Raw genomic sequence first — 19,128 nt, 5'->3', positions numbered from 1 at the left:
CCCAGGGAGGTGGTGGATTCACCATCCCTGGAGGTTTTTAAGATGAGACTGAGTGTGGCACTGAGTGCCATGGTCTAGTAACCACAACAGTGTTGGATCAAGGGTTGGACTTGATGACCTCGGAGGTCTTTTCCAACCTGGTTGATTCTATGATTCTAATTATGTGTGTATTCAGCAGTTTACCTAGTTAGCAGGAATATCTTTTGATCTCTGTGTAATAAAAAATGGAGGTAAAGTTTAAGGTCTGCAAGGTCCAACTTCATGGGTAGCTCACACCTAAGCAGAAATATGAGGAGGAGTCTGAAAGTAGCACCTAATTTGGTTGTTCAGGGTCAACATCTGTCTGAAACCCAGGCACAGGAGGGATGCTGCACTTGTTATCTGAAATCAAGTATGCTGGGGTATCTGCATAGCAGCTAGGGATGAAATCTGTATTTGTATTAGCAGAAGACCATCAGCAATTTAAATATGTTTACATTTTTACATTGATATTCTTGTACATTCCCAACATATGTATAAGAAGGCCAATGTGGAATACAACTTACAAGATTAAAAGCCAATATAGAAGCTTACTTTAAAAATATGAAGTGTCCCACTCTGTCGACAAATTAATAAATATTTTCAAGTCACAAGAATGCAGGTAGATCCCAGGCCTAATGAATCAATCATAAACTCTGTATGAATTCAAAATACTAATTATTTTTTCTTTCAATTAGTAAGGAATATATTTTCCACAGATGAAGCAATTCACTCATCGGTCCCTGCAATTCTGGTTGCTGTTCTTCAGTTCACTAACGTTACTGTATGAAAAATTAGAAAAATGTTATAAAAATGCTATAAGTTACTACTTTTATCACTCCAGTGAGCAAGCACAAGACTGCCTTATCAACACTGCAAGAGCTGTGGTCCTAATCCAACACAGCACTACAGGGCGTCTGTAACTACCTGATGACTGTATTCAGATTTAAGTGTTTTATTCAAGATATTCCAGTCAACTACTAGAGCATAAACAAAAAGCTGAGTCGGGTCTCTTTGATATCTGAGCCCTTCTTTAAAGCAACAAATGGCTACTGCAGCTGGTATTCCAGCATTTTTGTCAACCCCTAACTAAAGGTACTGCCTCCACATCAGCGAAACACACACATCAAGTAGATGTCAAGTCATCAGACCAGCCAAAGTAATTCAGATTCTTAAATCTGTTCTATAATTTTTGTTCTAGAATGACTAATTTTTGTGTATTTAGTTGTCTGTTCCTTGATGAGGCAAGATTGTACCCAATAGGTTTCCAGCGCTTTCTGAATTGGTACACTATGGTCATTTTCGAAGCCATGTAGTATAATCCTTTCTTTGGGCATCCCTACATTCAACAGACTGCCATATCTCTAGTTGCAAAGGCAATGTCGTGTGCATGTCCTCTTTGCGTTAGGAAAGGCTCCATGATGCCTCCACTACTTTGGTCATCCCCAGAACAAACCAGTGCACATTGCACTAGTTCTGCTTCATCAGTACTGATGCTGATACTCAAAGCTGGATCATAAACACTTATCACTGTCTTCAATAGCCTAAAACCAGGTAGCTTTGCAGAAAATAAAAATGCACCTTTCATGAGAACAGAAGCCTGGAAATGATCACTTATTTCTGGCAACATCCAGAACTAGAAAAATAAAAGATTTACTGGCCTGTATATCCCTAATCCCACAAATATATACACATACATTCTCCAGTGTGTGTACTGCATGCAGTCCCACTGAATCCAACAGGACTACTCCTGGCCCTTCATTCAGCACCAGGGTGAACTTTGCATATCCTGCCTCCTCTTCACAGCCGTCAGACACGCACCCACCACTTCAGGATTCCGCGGTCGGCGTGTCACGGTGTGAGGGTGGCGAGCCTGGAGGGGCCACACTCACGAGGAAACCCCCAGGTGCCTGCCACGACCGAGGGGCGGGAGAGCACCATTCTTCACTCCCAAGCTCCCCAGCCACCGGCGGGTGCCCTGCGAGTTCCGTCCCGAGCTGCTCCCACGGGCAGCCCCTGCTGCCCACTGCCCCGCAACGCGGGAACCCCGTGGTACCGCGGGACGCGGAGGGACGGGGTGCGACACCCAACCCCCCCCACCGGCCCCCACCGGCCCCATCCACCGGCGGGACCCCGATCCCGCCCCCGCCGCCCCGGCCGCGGCCCCTTCCCCGGGCGGAGGGAGGGAGGCGGGGCCGAGCCCTGCTCCGCGGGGCTGGCGGCGAGAGCGCGGTGCCGCCGACGGCCGAGCAGCGACGGCGAGCGGAGCGACAGCGGCCGGGGTTGCGCAGCGGGGCCGCGCCCGGACCCCGGCATGGCCCGGCAGTAGCGGGGAGCGCTCCGCCGCCCGCCGCTCCCGGCGGCAGCCCCCGCCGCGCCCCGTCCGTCCTATGAGACCCGCCCCGGCGCCAAGATGAAAGGTAGGGACGGGAGCAGGGCGGCCGCTCCCCCGCCAGCACACGTGCGCCGCGGGCACCGCGCACCGGGCACCGGCACGGCGGGGTGGGATGGGCGGCGTCCGGGGAGAGTGTGCGGGAGGGGAGCAGGCGGCGGGCAGGGTGCGGGCAGGGTCTGCACGGTGCGGGCAGGGCAGCGTGCGGGCAGCGTGCGGGCAGGGCAGCATGTGGACAGTCTGCATCGCGGGGGGAATTCGGGCAGGGTGCAGGCAGGGCGGTCAGTGGGGAGGGTGCCAGCGGGGTAAGCCGCACGCTGTCGGGACACCGTGCGGGCAGGCAGGTGGCGGGCAGGGCACGCCGGCTGTGGGCAGGGCACGGGCAGCCGGTGCCCGGAGGGGCAGAGCGCGGGTCTCACCGCGACCCCGGGGCACGCGTGGGGCCGGCCCGGCTGCGGGCGAGCCCCGGCCCCGCACACCGGGGGCTGCGCTGCCGCCGCGGCTCGGTTTGTGTCGGTCAGTGCCGGTCCGGGAGAGGGTGTCCGTGTGCGAGCGAGCGTGTGTCCCGTCATGAGTGCGCTCCCCAGCACGTTTTCTCTCGGCACCCAACTTTTATCTTCCCCCTCGCCGGCGCCCCGAGAAGAAGACTTGTGTTTCCCCCTGGCTTATTTGTTTATTTTTTGCCGGCGTTTTGCGATGTTCTTGGTGTAGCTTCTAAACATCTGGCAGTGATTAGGTGCCAGTAGAGGCTTAACTGGCTTGTGAAATGTATTTGGCTTATTTCTCCTCAACATCCACCGACTGGAAAATTTTTGATCTTTGCTTTGCATCTGTTCAAACTGTAACTTTGTCTCTTTTCATTTTTCTCTCTTTTCCTCCCTTCCCTCTCCTTTTGTTTTAAATGGGGGAACCATGCAAGTCCTAGCAAAGTTCTACAAAGTTGTGACAGCGGTATTACCTACTTTAAAATGAAATAAAGAAGCAGATTGCCAAATTGCTACACTATAACCTACTAAAGATATGTTGGGGGATTGCAAGAAAGCCTTCTGTTTTTGAAAATCGATAGCCTTACAGCAAAAGGCATAGACTTCACACACTGGGGAGTACTTACAATGAAGACATCAAAGGAAATTATGAAAAGTTTAGGAATTAGTTGGGAGTTTGTGAGACTCAAATCTAGTTTTATTTCAGATGCAAAAATAAACTTGGAGGATGGAAGGAAAAAAACCATACATACAAGAAAATTGCTTTTGGGCACCAGTGTGCCTGTTCTTGGATTGCAGAGTTTTATTCCAGATGCCAGGAGACCAGTAAACATCATGATAGTTACACTGAGTTTCCAGAGTCTGGGACACCAAATGTTGTGATTATTTATTCACTTGCCAGAGTAGCTGCCTGAAGGGAGGAAAAACTTTTTGGGGGCATTTATTTTGCAAGCCCACACACACTATTAAGTTACTTCTGACACTGTGGCATGGTGTCTCTCCAGGGCCATATTAAAAATAATGTATTTACAGTGTTCTTTATTTATAGGGTGCTCTTGCCAAAAAAATTGTCATCACTTTGCCATTATCAGCGTAAGTGTAAATAGCAGGAACAAACCAAAACAACGAGGATCCAGTGATACGAAACAGTGACTGTTATCACTGAAAGCCTTACGCTCCATTCTTTGGGGTTTTGGGGAGAGGCAGGATGCAAAGGACCAAGGGTGGCAATAACATATAATGCAACTTGCACCTCCTTCTGTTCTGCCTCCATTGCTTTTTGCAAAGCGGAGAAGCAGCATTTGCAGGGAAGATGTTTTGCCTGCTGGGAGCACTTGCTGGTGCCCCACACTCCATTGAGAAAGAGTGCTAGTCCTTACCATTTGGTTTCCCTGAGAGTGATCACAGCTATCTTATTTCTTTCCCTCACAGAGTTACAGAAATCAGTAATAAAACATGCAGAGAAGAATACTTTAATGACTGTGCTAATAACAAGAGAAAAGAGAAGCTTCAAACAAATCATCACACCAAGTGCCATTGTCACTGGTATGGGAGTCAGAGGGCCAAACCAAATCTTGACTTGGTGATTTCCTTTTCTGGGTACAGATTTGGCTTTTCATGTTTTCTCTTTACACTTAATGGTGGTGATAATTGTGTGACTGTAGAACTTGGTGTAGTTACACATTTTTCTCAATAACAACAAAATGATCTGTTGATTGCAGCTGTCTCTGTATCTACCCTCTCTGGAGAATGGATGAATATCTAAATAATTACATCACTAAATATCTGTAAGGAATAAATTATATTTCCCATTGCTGGTATTTGTAATGTGTTATGTTTTAAATCAGTAAAACAAATTACGTATAATATGCTGGCAGTTTTATTTCCAGCAAACAACACTGAGCTCACAAACTTTGTGATTATTTTTTTACTAATAATTCATGTGATTTATATAGGGACTTGACTGCTTTAGGGTCCGATCTTTATCAAATGATACTTCTAAGTTGTAGTTATTTATTGGGGTATGAAGGAGTATTTGTTGCCTGGGAAACAAATGAAAGCAGCTTCCTCATAGTCAAACACCACCACATGTTTGAAAACATTGGCCCTAATTTAAGACAAGCATTAGGGACAAACATTAGGGACATGCATTGCTAAAACTGAGAACTTCTTCCCATATATCTGTGATATATTTTGTCATTACTGCTTTAAACTCTATCTGTAATCACTGCTGTCATGACAGTGCTGGTAATATGTACTTTCAACTGAAATATGGATACTTTTTACATAATGACTTAATACTAATGCCCAAAATCAGGCACTGACAAAGTCAAGGTGGTCATATTGGGACTGTTGCTCCAGGATGACAGAGAAGCTCTTAATTATGATACCTGAAGTAGCTTAGCTGCTTCTTTCCATTACTCTGTTGCTTGCACTACCTCTTCCTCCATCTCCCACTTCTTCTCCTCCTCCTCCTTCTCTTCCTCTGCCATCACAAGCACCTTGCTATGTACTCCTTGTATAATGATGGTACTGGAGGACAGATTGTCTGGGATCCTGTGCTTGAGAACTGGAATCTAACTGAATACCCTGTCCTGTGCAGTTCCTCTCATTTGATAAGAAAGATGCACAGGGAGAAACAGGTTTGTCCTTGGTAGAGTTCCACTGAAATCAGTGGAGCCTGCACTGCCTCAGGAATGGCCTAGCCTGAAAGTTCAGCTTTCTTAGTGTCAACCAGTTTACTTTAAAAGCAGTTTAATGTGCTTACTGCACAGTTTTCAGTAGATAGAGCACACTGACCTTTCATAGGATGTGCCAGTTCAGTTTACCCCAAGTTGGCCTTATACAGCGAACACTTTATCAGACAGCTAATGAGATATCAGCCCATATTGCTAAAATTGTCCCTTCTGTGTTTTATCTTGGAGCCTGGATGTAATCTGCAGGTAAAGCCTACATTTGCAAAAGCTGAGTGTGCACGTAAGTTCAGTTGTTCTTTCCTGACTACCTTGAAAAGACTTAATTTATTTATACAATGTTTACTTTCTTGATGGATTTTGTCTTTAACTGGTTTGATGCCATGATGTAACTGCTATTTTTATAGACTAAAGGAATAAAATTTCTAATTTTCTAATATTCCAGAAAAGTGTATCTCTTTTTTTTTTTTCTCTCTCATCTTTGTATGCACCAAATCAAACGAACAGTCATCTGCAAATAGGTCTTTCCTGGGTAGAAACTTCAAACTATGCAATTTTTAAAAATCCCATCCAGAGCATTTTGCAGAAGCCGGAAAGCATCTGAAAAACCAAGGATTAGAAGTGGAGTGATCCAGTAACCTTTACTTAGTCCAGTTATAACAGAGCTTATATGAATATAGTGACATAAACATGAAACATATGCAGGAGGTCTGAGTGGTGTGTGTTGGATGTGTCACAGGACCCTAACACAGAAGTTCAAAGGCATGAGCAGTTATAATAAATGTGTGATACAACACAGAACAAATCCTGAGCAATGCTACTATACAGTCAGTGTGTATCCTGAACTGGTTGGTAGCACCGAGGATTTTAAACAAACGGATGAGAGAGATGCAAGCATGCATTCAAGGATATTCTTGTTAATGATATAGAGGAAAACAGAGTGTTAGAAGCTATGAAATTGCAAGAGAAATCTGTTAATGCACAGATAGAAATATTACTGTACATCTGCAAAGGATATTGAGCAGGATTAACATTTAAGCTATTTTTGACATGAGTGTTTTCAGTAAGAAGTTGTAATTGTTCATCTTTGCTTTCAGTCTTCTACTTTTCCCAACCACAAAGGACTAAGAATAGCATGGGCAAACCTATCCCTGTGAAGAAGGGAGTTGTCTAAAATCGCCTTTGGCTCTTTCTTCTCCTACTTTGGACAACATAAATTTTAGACTGATTTCACTACAGTTGAGGCCTGAACAGAGCCCCTTTTTTGTCACAGCCACTAAAGAGTTTACTTAGATTCGCACTCAAAGACCGTTGTGCCCAGAGATTGACACTTTTGCCTGCTAGGATAAGGAGGGAAAGGTAATCTTTCAGAGAGAGAGCTGATCAGGCTTTGCAGAGATAAAAGAGTAAAATAAAGAGAGCTAGAAGAAATGTCAAGGATGAAAGCAGTTCAGTACTGCAAAGGATGCATGCCCAGTTATCTTCAGCTTCACAAAACGTTCCTTATCCGGAGGTTCTGTGTGTCAGAACAGAGAATCTCTCCTTCCAACCATCCCCCTTGGAAAGCAAAATAAAGACGCTTTTTACAAGGCACTGAAAGTGAACCTGATCCTCCTCAAAATGTGAGTGTGGTCTGTATGAGTGAGGGAGCAACCTAAGATGAATTGTCTTTGGAGTTTGACTGCTTCCACCTAAAACTGCAATCCCTTTTGGTGCATAAATTTGAGGTGAAGACTGGGATGTCACTGGGGAACAAAGTGAGTGAGTTATGGGAGGTAATAGAGACGTGCTGTTAGGAATGTGTGTGCCATTTTAATGCTGCTGTTAATTGCCTCCTCTGCCATACAGACAGGGAGGCACGATTTTTCAGTGCACTAATGAGAACAGATCTGTTTGCTCTTAAATCATTATGCTGAAATATGATATGATTTAAACTTTTAACTTCTAAGGTTGACCCTCCACACCATGCAGCTGCTTCTACCCCCAGTCCTGTAATGATGCTGTGTGGCACTTACAGGCTAACAAATTTTGTTCAAGAAACACCCTTATTTACTGGCTTCATTTCGTGCCTTAAAAGCAAAACTAGAGCCATTGTTGTTATACCTCTGAATTTCATAATCCATGGGGTTTGTGTGTTCTTAATGTGAGTGCTTGCATTTTTTGGGCTTAGTTGTAGGGGAGAAGATTGAGACCAGGGTACTAAATTGCACCCATTTGTGATGATTCTTTGTTTTGTTTGTTTTACGTATGTGTTAGGTGATGAGAGACACAATCCAAGTTTTGCTTTATGCATGTGTTAGGTGATGAGAGACACAATCTGAGTCTTAGGTATGTACCAAGAGAGGATCTCTGCTCTAGGACCTTACCTTTTTCAGTCTGTATGCTGAAATCAGATAAATTCCCAGATCAGCAGTCTGAAGGACAGAGCTGGGAAAAAGCCTCAGTCTTGTTGCCAGAATCCAAGCTCAAACAGCATCCCAAAGGATGCTTTGGGATGCAGGGAGATGGGCTCTCTTCCAGGACTGCCTCAGCTGAACCTCTACCATGGCTGCCCTAAAGACCAGATACTCTGCAAATGCAGAATCCGTGTAATCCCTGTCCAAAGAGCTTACTGCGTGACAAGTCGGACAAAGGAAGGGATGGATAATATGGACAAGACACACACAGCAACAACTGTGACATTGTGAGTGTGACATGTCAGCTGGGGACCTTGTCAATAGGGAAGTGTTTTAAGTGTGGGGTAGGATTTTATGAGGAAGAGCTTATCAAAATAGAGGCAGAGAGAAAGAACTTGACTATGAAAAGAGCCTATAAGGAAAAAGCAGTGGAGAAAGGCAGAAGAGGACTAGTGAAATGGAGCATCTGTGAAGAGAAGGGAATGACCAGCCCATTAGCACAAGCAGGAGACTGTCTAGAATAAAAGCTAAGAAAACCAATGGAAACCAATTAGACTGATGAAGTCATCAACATCTGAAGGCCACAGCTGTTTGCTGTGCTTCTGCTGGCTCTGTTTCACCTCTAGGTCAGCACTCTGAATGTAGACCCAGTTAACAGTGACCAGAAATGCATATAAATCTGGTGGCTGCTCAAAAAGCTTTTGAAATGTGATATGAGAAAGATATTGGTGTTTGCTGTTCTCATCTGTCTGAACAGTTGTTAACATTATAGAAACCTCACAAGTGGATGAGTTCCTCCTTTTCACCAAAAGACTGCTGAGATGGAGAGAGCAGGCAGGAGTGGTTTTTTGACACTGACTCCTCATGAAGGAGATGCACTTGTTATATGGTTCTGAGCAGAGTTCTTCATCCACACTGATTTATGGGTCAAAAAGAGGAATATCATGATTTTTCAACTAGTTGGTACAGCTTCTTTCCAAATGGTACAAGTAAATATCTGTTCTTGCTAATAATACAATGATTTTTATGGAGCTGCAAAAAAAAAAATTACTTATATCCTGGATATAACTCTACAGTTCCTATTAAGTCAGTAGGAAAGGCAGGGCCCTAACCATTAAAGCCCTTTGAGAGGGAGATTTATTTTAAAGGAAACTCTTACAACTGGATGTCATTTTTACTACTAATTAATCTTATAGTTCTGAGTTTCCAACCTGGTACTTAGGGGTAGGTTCTAATGTACTGTAATTCAAGTTTTCAGGAGGTTATAAAGGAACTTCTAAAATCTGAGCTGAAACTTGGCATGACAATTTTCAGTCCAGATGCCTCATTCTGTCCTGGAATAGATTTCCCCAGATTTTGAAATGCAATGTAGAATGTTGGTGTCTTTTCTTTATTTAAGACTTCAAACGAAGTCTTTAAACAAGGACTTTGTATTTATGTGCACGGCACACAAATGTTCTAGAAATTATTGGATACCACGTGCCAGCAGCCACCATACAACCCAGCACCTCTAATGGTTCTGAGATCTTGTTTGCTTCATTAGTTAGTTAGGTTTAAATGGCTGAGCAGAGTCTACTGTTAAAAGGTGACAGCTGGACATGTACATTAGAGCTTTCTCTAACACCTTCTGTATGCCAAGAATGACACCCACAAAAGGAAGGGGATAAAATGAAAACAACTTCCCTAAAATCACCTTGCACCACAGGCTACTCAGATCTGGTGCTGTTCCAGCAACAGGACCAAGTGGTGCCATGGTTATAGACCCTATATAGTCTCAGGGGTAGATTTAGCATCCTTCTTGGCTCCAGGCCAACTCTTTCTTACTTGACCTCAGCATGACTCATAAGTGGTCCATGATTAATTTATTTAAGATTTAAGAACAAGAATGAGAAATTAAACAGTTCTACTCCACAGATTTTTGCTTTGCCTCTAGCAAATTAATCAAATGAGAGTCTAATTTGTTTTAGATTAAATGAATTCCCTCTGTTCACTGTGTTAATCCCCAGCTGAACTGCCTTTTTGTAATTCCCACTCCCTTGAAGCATTGTACTGTATCTTATTTAACTCTACAACTGTATTTATTAGAGGTGTTGCAGTAATAACTTATGACTGCAGGGCAAGTGGAATTTGGCATTGGTACTCAGTGGGGCACAGATATTGCCAAAATACCTCAAAGCTTTTTTTTTTTTTTTTTTTTGCCTTTTTTTTTTTTTTTGACCAGAACTCTTGCTGGACACTGACTCCCGAGATATCTGATGTATTGCTGCTCAGCTACAATGAGACACTCATTTGTAGCATTCTGCTGTAAGCTCCCCATGACAATCTGTTGTAGCATCAAAGGAGACTCTTGTAAACCTGATGAAACAGGAGATCTCTGGTGGTCCTTCCTCTACACGATTAAAAATAAAATTGGTTGCTCACATGTGTTTCTGTTCTGCCCAAAATTCACCTTTTTCATGGACCTTACTTCTGCCAGAGCTCTGTAGAAGTCGATGGAATAAGAAACCAGCTTTTCATCTTTCTTTGTCTTTCCTATTCTGGATTTCCTATCTTTTGGGTCACAGCTGAGACCTTGGTAGAGAATCTTATAACAAAATTATGGCTCGTCTTCCCAAAACTAAAGAGTTAATTCTTCTGTCTGGGACATATCAACAGATTCTGTTTAATTGTCTCTGCTTCAAGGAGGAGTCTGGCCTTTATATTTTCACCCATGAAATAAGCCTTGCTTGTATATTAATGTGAATGTATGTAACAGAAATACTTGCATTCATTCCAGTCATTCTCTTTGTAACTGAGAAGGGCTGGATTTAAACTAAAGAAAAGTATTTCTAACTTAAAGTTTTCACAATGTCAAACAAACCCCTCCTACACCAGTTTCAGCCTCAATCAAGTATGGGCACCACTGATGTGAAATTAAAATTTCTTTTTCTTATATCAGCTACTGGTGCTCAAAACTCATGAAGTTCTGCCACACCAGTTTCTGATACTGCCTTTAAAAGTGTAAGTTATTAAAACATGCTGGAGGTTTTCTTACTATTTGCTTTCCTGCTTGGTGTGTATTTTCTTAACCTCTGTAATTCATAACAGATCACATTTTCATAGTTTTCTCTAGAAAAGCTGCTGCCTTTTCAGTGAAAACTTAGGTTCTCTTGTATTTTCCTGATGCAAAGATACCAGGAAGCTTTGAGATTTTTTTAGAACTTGTGACAAAACTTTAATATTTCCAGCACTGGAACAGGGGGCCAAGTTTCTGCTGCCTCCAGTGAGGACAATACTGCCTGGAAGGCATGGGAAGAGAAGGCTAGGTGCAGGGTTTTGCTTTGGGACTTAAATTTATTGGCTTGTTTGTCAACTTCATTATTAGTATTTCAAGCATATTTCTTCTGAAGTAGGACTTTCAACCCATCTTAGTCTCTTTTTCCAAAGTGCTGTTCATTTCTGAATGTTTAGTCAGATTGCTTTCTTCCATCTTTCTCTTAAACTTGTTACATTACAGTTAATATTGCGAGATGTTATATTTACACATGATTTGAGCCAAGGACCTAGTGGCAGTTGTGACTGAAAGACCTCTGAGCTTTTCCTGTGAAATAATTTTCATAGACTTGCCCTAAAATACATTGCTGCCCCTTGCAAGACCACCTCACAGGGACTGAAATATGTTATATGTGATGTTTGAAATTTTAGTGAGCAGGGAGCTGGGTCACTAGTTGACAAAACTGTCCTTGCCCATCTCCACTTCTGTGTTTCAAACACCACAAGTGCCCTTCAAAATTAGGAGATTAATAAATAAAGTATCCAAAGTTTAAGAAAAAACTCCAGCCCTAGCAAGAACAACATGCAGCTCTGCAAATATTGAAAAGCATATATATATATATTTTTTAAAACTGTGTGTATGGAAATATCTAAAATATATGTATATAAAAATATATATGTTGCAAATATAGAAAAGACCAAAGACAATGTGATTATAAAAGTGTGACCGGAGGCCAGTGCAATTGGGCTAAGCATGGAAAACAGGACAACTAAGGAAGAAGTTGGCAGCGTGATTCAAAGACAGCCTGACTGTATACATCAGATATATCGGATAAACCAGGTTACACTCCTGAGGAGCAAAGGAGGCAATTGTGTTACAACCTGATAGCAGGAGAGGGCAGGAAGCTAAGGGCTCTGGAGCTGATATCTTATTTTGTGCCGCATTTTATCTTTTGTACAAAAGGGGAATATTTTTCCTGAGTAGCTCACCGCTGGGATGAGGAGCTTGGTTGTTGATGGTTTATTAGTATTTGTCATGTTTTGTTGGTTGACCTTGTCTTCAGATAACATTCAGTACAACTGTGAGAGTTTGTTTGGTTTGGTTTGGTTTTAAAGGTTTCTTTCTGCCTTCAAAGCCAGCATGTGTTTGTTTTGCCTGAGGAGCATCCACTGGCTCTTCCACTTCTTAAATGTTCATCTGAATTGGAGGTATAGCTTAAGATGAGGACAGGAGCGCCACTGGCACTAAGCAAAATGTGTTACCTGGTGAAGAATATGTTTTTAGCTGTTCTATCAACAGTGTCGTCTGAGTAAAAGGTGATGTTCTGCAAAGTGATGTATTTCATGGACTCCTCTGCTGCTTCAGGCAAAGTCTCCCTCAGAGTTCTGTGTGTGGCACCTTGCAGGTCAGAAGGTGAAGCAAGTCAGTTTTTCTGCGGGACATGCACTCAAATGATGTAGGGTTTGTTGAGCCTGAATGCAGACTGAATCTTTACCTTTGAATTCATCCCCCCAAGGCTCTGAGGTGGCCCAAGTTAGCTGCAGCAGCAGTTAGCACGGTTTCATGATGCAGAGGAGTCTGATCATGTACACTAAGTCTGTGGACAAAAAAAGGTCTATCTGAGCACAGACTTCGCACTCCACCCCATCTGTTTGTCTGCATTTAGCTTACTTTTCCACTGCAAGTCATTAAGTGTTCCCTTCTGGTGAACCCCTTGACTGGCCCTAGAGCTTCTGTTTCCTGTGCTCCCCTCAAGTCAGGGAAAGGCCTGGATGGAAAGGTTGCAAGCTTCCTCAGCATCCTGTGCTGAAAGGGTGGCACAAGGTCACCAGCAGCCACTGAATCACCCAGGGGTGCTGAGTCAGCCTCCCCACCACTGCAATGCAAACGAAAGCCCAGAAGAAGCTGGGTGTTGGACAGCAGGGATTGCTGTCAGATCCCAGCAGTGTTTTGCACAGCATGGAGGCAGGCTTGCCTGCGTGTTTCTGCTGGAAATCACAGCAGAGACAAGTGTTTCTCCAGCTTGGCAGTGGGCTGAGAACCACCGTCTGCCACTTGGGAAGCCACGTCCTAGGTCCTGTTTAAAGAGAGTCCCATGGAGGCTTCTCCCAGTGCAAAAATGGTGTGTGTCGGAGAGGGAATGGGTCTACTTTGCTCCCTGTGGGGAACAGGAAAACGGGAGAGGAGCTGTCTGGGCTGTGCTGCCCTCCCTGGCAGTTGGTTGCCTGGTGCAGAGGCTGTGCTGATGGCAATGCAGGGCTTTTGCCTTTCCTGATTCAGCAGAACGAGGAATTGTGTTGGTAGAAGGAAGCTGAACATGTGAACACAAACGTATCCTTTTTTTTTTTTATTAAAGAAGTCATGGGTGTATTTCTTTTGCTGATGCCAGCCTTTTCCTTTGCTGCTGAAAGGGAGAGGAGAGAAGGAAGAGGAGAGAAATGAAGCTTCTGACAGAATAAAATCATGATTATTAGCATATTACTGCTTGCTAACTTAGAGATGAGAACAAAAGGCTTAATGAAATCACTGAATCATAGAATATCCTGAGTTGGAAGGGACCCACAAGGATCATCAAGTCCAACTCCTGGCCCTGCACAGGGCAGCCTCCAGAATCATGTCATGTGCCTCAGAGCATTATCCAAATGCTTCCTGAATTTAGGCGAGCTGGGTGCTGTGACCACTTTCCTGGTGAACCTAAAATTTTCCTAATATCCAGCCTGCCCTGACAGAGCTTCATGTCATCTGCTTGGGTCCTGTCTCTGGTCACCACAAAGAAGAGATCAGTGCCTGCCCCTCCTCTTCCCCTCTTGAGGAAGCTCTGGACTGTGATGCGGTCTCCACTCATTCTCCCTTTCTCCAGGCTGAACTGACCAAGTGACCTGAGCCACTTCTCATACGGCTTCCCCTCTCGACCCTTCAAAATTATCACCCTCTTGGTTTTATTTTTCCCATCTGTTTGAGTTTATCAGTTCCGTTTTCCTATTTTTCATCAGATCTTGAGAGTTCAAGCCGAGCTAGTGCCCGTGGAAGGTGGTGGATGGATGGACAACTTTCCCCTCTGACTCCTCTCTCATTACTTGTCATGGCTGTATGCGGCACTTTGTGTTAAAAGGCCAAACTGGTGCGTGTGTAGCCTGAGCCCAATGCCTGCACAGCACAGGCAGCTGGCTGGAGTGAGTGCTGTGGTCTGGGTGAGCCTGCCCAAGCAGCATGCTGGTGACAATTGTGGCTGTCATTGTGATGAGGGGCATGTCTGCTCTACTCTGTCCTTAATTGGCCAAGCAGGCCTCACAATAGCTACCAGGTGATAAATCTGCACAATTTGTAATCTGAAGTTCTGCTGGTTGTTCTGGTTGGGGGAAAGGCTCTGAACTGCCTTCTCTGCCTGGAGATTGAGGTGGGATATGAGCAACAGGGAGGAAGATCAGTAACATACCTAAGAAATCAATTAAAGTTTCGTTAATTCATGAACATTTAAGTGTAAAAACTTCTTCCCATCTTTTTCCAGTGCTAGTATTAATAATCTGCTGCTGTGTCTTTCTTTCTCCAGACGATTTTGCAGAGGAGGAGGAGGTGCAGTCCTTCGGCTACAAGAGGTTTGGTAAGTGGCAGCAGGTCTTTCATCTTGCTATTGCGTAGTGCTTAGGGTAAATCAAACACCTGCTATGAAACTCTTCCTTGCTGGCAGCATCAAAACATACAGGTACAGTCCCATCATCCGCTTTAGTCCAATATCATCCCAAAGGAAAGCGTGATTTTTAGACTTGATTGACTTTCTTGACAAACATAATGCTTCAGAAATAGCTCTGATCAGAAACAAGCAGTGGTTTGTTTCATTATTTGATCATTAGCATCATGAAAATGAAGCCCACACCTGAACAGAAATGAACGTGCATGCTGTAAAAATGGGTCAATGCCTCTTACATGTCCTCTGCCCAGCTGACCATTGCTTCAGCCCACACATGGATGTGCAACAGGGTTTATAGGTGTTCCCAAGAACGGTTGAATGGGATGTTCTGTAGACTTTCAGAGGTTGTACTGCCAGCTGGGCCAAGACATATGCTGTGGACTCCTCTCAAAAGAAAAGTATATGGTATGGATGCATTCTGATGTCAAAAATTATTAGAATGAGCTTGGTTACTTATTTCCTTTTTCCTCTTTCCTTTCTTTTTGATGTTTGTTTACCAAAAAAAATTACCCAAAATGTTTGTTTACCCAAAAAGGCAGTGCCACACATCTGTGCGCAGCAGGTCAGCAGCTTTCAAGGCTCCTCTTTTCAAGGCTCTTGTGATCTCTTTCTCTCAGGAGAATGTTTCAGTCTCTGCAGTCAACAGTTTCACCCAAGGCAGGCTGATACCTGTCCCTGTGACAAGGGGAAGGTGACGAGGTAGCCTCTGAGCTCCCACAGTGCCAACTCTGTCTTGGAGCTGCCAGAGAGGCTCATCATCCAAGCTGCTAGCTGCCTTTTCAACTGTAAGCTATCAGAATAATAGTTCACCTTATTTTTTCTCTCCTGGGAAAGTGGCTGCAACAAGAGTTACTTCCAATGACCCTAGCTGGCAAGCAGATAGGAAAAGCAGGCTGAAAATAAAAAATGAAAAGTAAGTCAACAATTCCTTACATCCCAAAAGGAGCAGGGGGAGGCAGCGTGAGGAGATGTGGCATTTGGGAGGTGGGAATCACGTTCACATGACCTTTTCTACCCCCTGAACTACTCCACTGCACCCTGCTGTTGAGCTTTATTTTGGATAGATCAGCCAACCACAGAGCCAGCATCTGTGGCTTGGAAAGTCCTGCCATAAGGCTGCACACAGGATTTTTTCCTACTCTTTTTTGTTGTTGTTGTTCTGGATTAAGACCTGGAATAGCAAAAAGGAAAAAAAAACCCTTGAGAAATAGGAAGAGATATTAACTGTTTATTTCTGTCACCTCCAGATGAGTAAAAAATATTAAGCTTCATTAACAGCTATAGAAATAGTTTCTCTCTGTGTTGTCCTCTACCTAGCTATCCCTGGTCAGCACGCTCCTGCAGTGAACAGTGAATGGATTTAGCAAGGAGCAGGTACTCCATTATCCTTACTGTCCCAGTAACAAGTGTGCTGTTGTGACATGGCAGGGTTTTTGCATATTAACTTGCTTTCATTTCTTTCTTCCTCATGGATATTGTGATGCTACCAATGTGAGTTATTTCTCTCCTTAGAAATGCAAGAGCATTTCCAGAAATGCTGTACTGTTGCACTTGGTGGGGCAGTGGGGAGGGCGCAGAGATCCAGCAGCCTGGCAGTGGTGGGAAGGAGATTTCACCACAGGAGGAGGAGTGAGGGTAGTTCCACCCTTAGGAAACAACCATAACTGCCATATTCTTCATGAAAACTGCATCGCTGTGGTCAGGGAGGTGTCCCAGATGTCTGCAGTGCAGAAGAAGAGCCTTGACCAAAGGGAGAAGGGAGAATGGGGTCATGAAGCCATAGCACTGGCACTGGTGAGAGTTGTTTAATTCAGTGGTGTTCCAATCCAAGAAAGAACCTGCAACATCTTTTAAGGACTGCAAATTCAGTGGACAACTGAGTCAGCATTTCCAGTGAAGTACCAGAGTTTGTTCTTGGGGCCAGAATGCAGCGGAGTAGTTGGAGCTGCTACCTGACCAGTAGAAAATGTTGTACCTCCTGTCACAGTTGCGTTCTGTTCCCTCTTGGCCCTGTGTCCTCACTGATAAAAGAGGGCAATGTGGGGAAATCCCAAGGCAAGAACCAAGTTTTATTATACAAACATCGATAAAAGCTCATTTTTAAAGGATTCCTATTCTATCTCCTTGCTGGCACTGTGGAAGCTCCAGTGCTGTTCCTGTACAGCCTGCTGGTGTGGGCAGTGATAAAAACAGCAGTGGGGTTTTTGTTTCAGGAGCCACAGTGTAAGAGCAGTTGTGTTAATATATTGTGACTGGAGCAGTCCTTGTACATCCCATTAACATGAGACATGGTAGGAGGACCATGTACCTCAAGTACCTTTGACTCCATCATTTGGAAGTGGGAGCCCATGTTTGGAGCAAAACGTGCTCTGAGGGGGAGAAGGCTGAAGCTCAACTGCTTTATGAAAAACATGGCTAGCCGTGAGTCACTGCTGGCAGCTGGGAACATGTGTTGGTCAGCATTTGGCAAGCAAAGCCTTGACCAAACTGCTTTCCTAGAGTTCAGCTGAAGAGTTTATTATTAGCTGCCTTGTTGCTGGAGCCTGTAGTTTGGGTTCAAGGAAGGAAGAGATCAGCAGAAGGAGGGAAGGAGAGAGGCATTCTCCAAAAATTCTCATTTTGGGGAAGAAGCTTTTGTGAAGAGGACTGAATACACACTGTCTTGCACCACTTCCGTTTTTTCTGAATCATTCTGTCCTTCCTTCTCAGATAAGTTAATTTCCGAGAATTTATCATGCTACTTTATTTTTTAGTCAGTGGAACATTAACTGGTCGTAGTAAGCCAAATACGCTAAGCGTAACACACTAACATATTAAAGAACAAAGAATACAGATGCAGACAACTCAAAGATCCTAGGAAAATATATACCAGCATTTTTTCTTTTTTGAGCCTGGAACAGATTGCTGCAGGGGGTCAGGGAGGATGAGGAAAGCAGCCTTTCCAGCTGACTGATGCTGTTTACTTCTTTCCAATGGATGCTACAGATGTGCAGGGACGCTGCCAGAAGTGTGATACTCAGCTGCAATGCCTCCAGATCGCTGCACTGAAAAAGTGAGGCAGTGTGTTTCTTATCTCTGCTACTTCATCATCAGTCACTGCTTTGAAGTTATCTGCTCCAGATAGCAGCTAAGCTTCTCTGCTGATTTTCCTCTACCAGATTGCCACCAATGCTAACTCTTTCATCAGTCAGTGTCAGTGGTTTGCACCACTCCATATATACCCCACTTTGGGAAAGAATGAATGAAAGGGTGAAACTTCCCTTTCAATATGACATGCTTTGGGGATGCTAAATCTCGGGCATGACAGCTCAAACTAGTTTCTAAATGGGTGGTAGAAGGATGAGATCTCTTTATGGCATGGTTTGACTCCCCTCTGAGATTCAGGCTCTGGTCATTATCACGGGCATGGGAATTGAAGGGATTTGATGGACTCCAAGGCAGAAGATCCAATCTTCCTAACTTGTGGCATTTCATAGAATCATGTAGAATCATAGAATCAACCAGGTTGGAAAAGACCTCTGAGATCATCAACGCCAACCCTTGATCCATTACCACTGTGGTTACTAGACCATGGCACTAAATGCCACATCCAGTCTCATCTTCAAAACCTCCAGGGATGGTGAATCCACCACATCCCTGGGCAGCCCATTCTGCTGTCTGATTACTCTCTCCATAAAAAATTTCTTCCTAATATCCAACCTAAACTTCCCTGGCAGAGCTTAAGCCCATGCCCTCTTGTCCTACTGCTGATTGCCTGGGAGAAGGGACCGACCCCCATCTGGCTACAACCTCCTTTCAGGGAGTTGTAGAGGGTGATGAGGTCTCCCCTGAGCCTCCTCCAGGCTAAACAACCCCATTTTCCTCAGCCTCTCCTCATAGGATTAGTGCTCAAGTCCCTTCACCAGCCTTGTTACTCTTCTCTGGACCTGCTCCAGCACCTCAGTGTCTTTCCTGAACTGAGAGGCCCAGAACTGGACACAGCACTTGAGGTGCAGCCTCACCAGTGCTGAGTACAGGGGAAGAGTCACTTCCCTGGACCTGTTGACCTCACTGTTCCTGATGCAGGCCAGGATGCCATTGGCCTTCTTGGCCACCTGGGCACACTGCTGGCTCATGTTCAGTCCAAACTCCCAGGTCCCTTTCTGCCTGGCTGCTCTCCAGCCACTCTGTGCCCAGCCTGTAGCGCTGCAGGGCTTGTTGTGG

The 19,128-nt window shown here is 44.3% G+C and overlaps 1 protein-coding gene across 1 annotated transcript in view; it reads left to right on the top strand.

Annotated features, from left to right (window-relative positions):
• The first annotated feature begins 2,258 nt into the window (after positions 1–2,258).
• The window catches only part of COLEC12 (collectin subfamily member 12), a 103,116-nt gene continuing 86,246 nt past the window's right edge, over positions 2,259–19,128 (top strand). The window contains exons 1-2 of the mRNA XM_050316409.1: positions 2,259–2,438; positions 14,788–14,838. Coding sequence (XP_050172366.1) covers positions 2,432–2,438; positions 14,788–14,838 — 58 coding nt within the window. The 5' untranslated portion in view covers positions 2,259–2,431. The remainder of the gene's footprint in view (positions 2,439–14,787; positions 14,839–19,128) is intronic.

Source organism: Myiozetetes cayanensis, unplaced genomic scaffold (genome assembly GCF_022539395.1).
Source record: "Myiozetetes cayanensis isolate MyiCay16 unplaced genomic scaffold, myiCay2020 scf1, whole genome shotgun sequence".
Taxonomy (NCBI): Eukaryota; Metazoa; Chordata; class Aves; order Passeriformes; family Tyrannidae; genus Myiozetetes; species Myiozetetes cayanensis.
The sequence above is the reverse complement of the archived record's forward strand: the minus strand, read 5'-3'. Positions and strand labels throughout refer to the sequence as shown.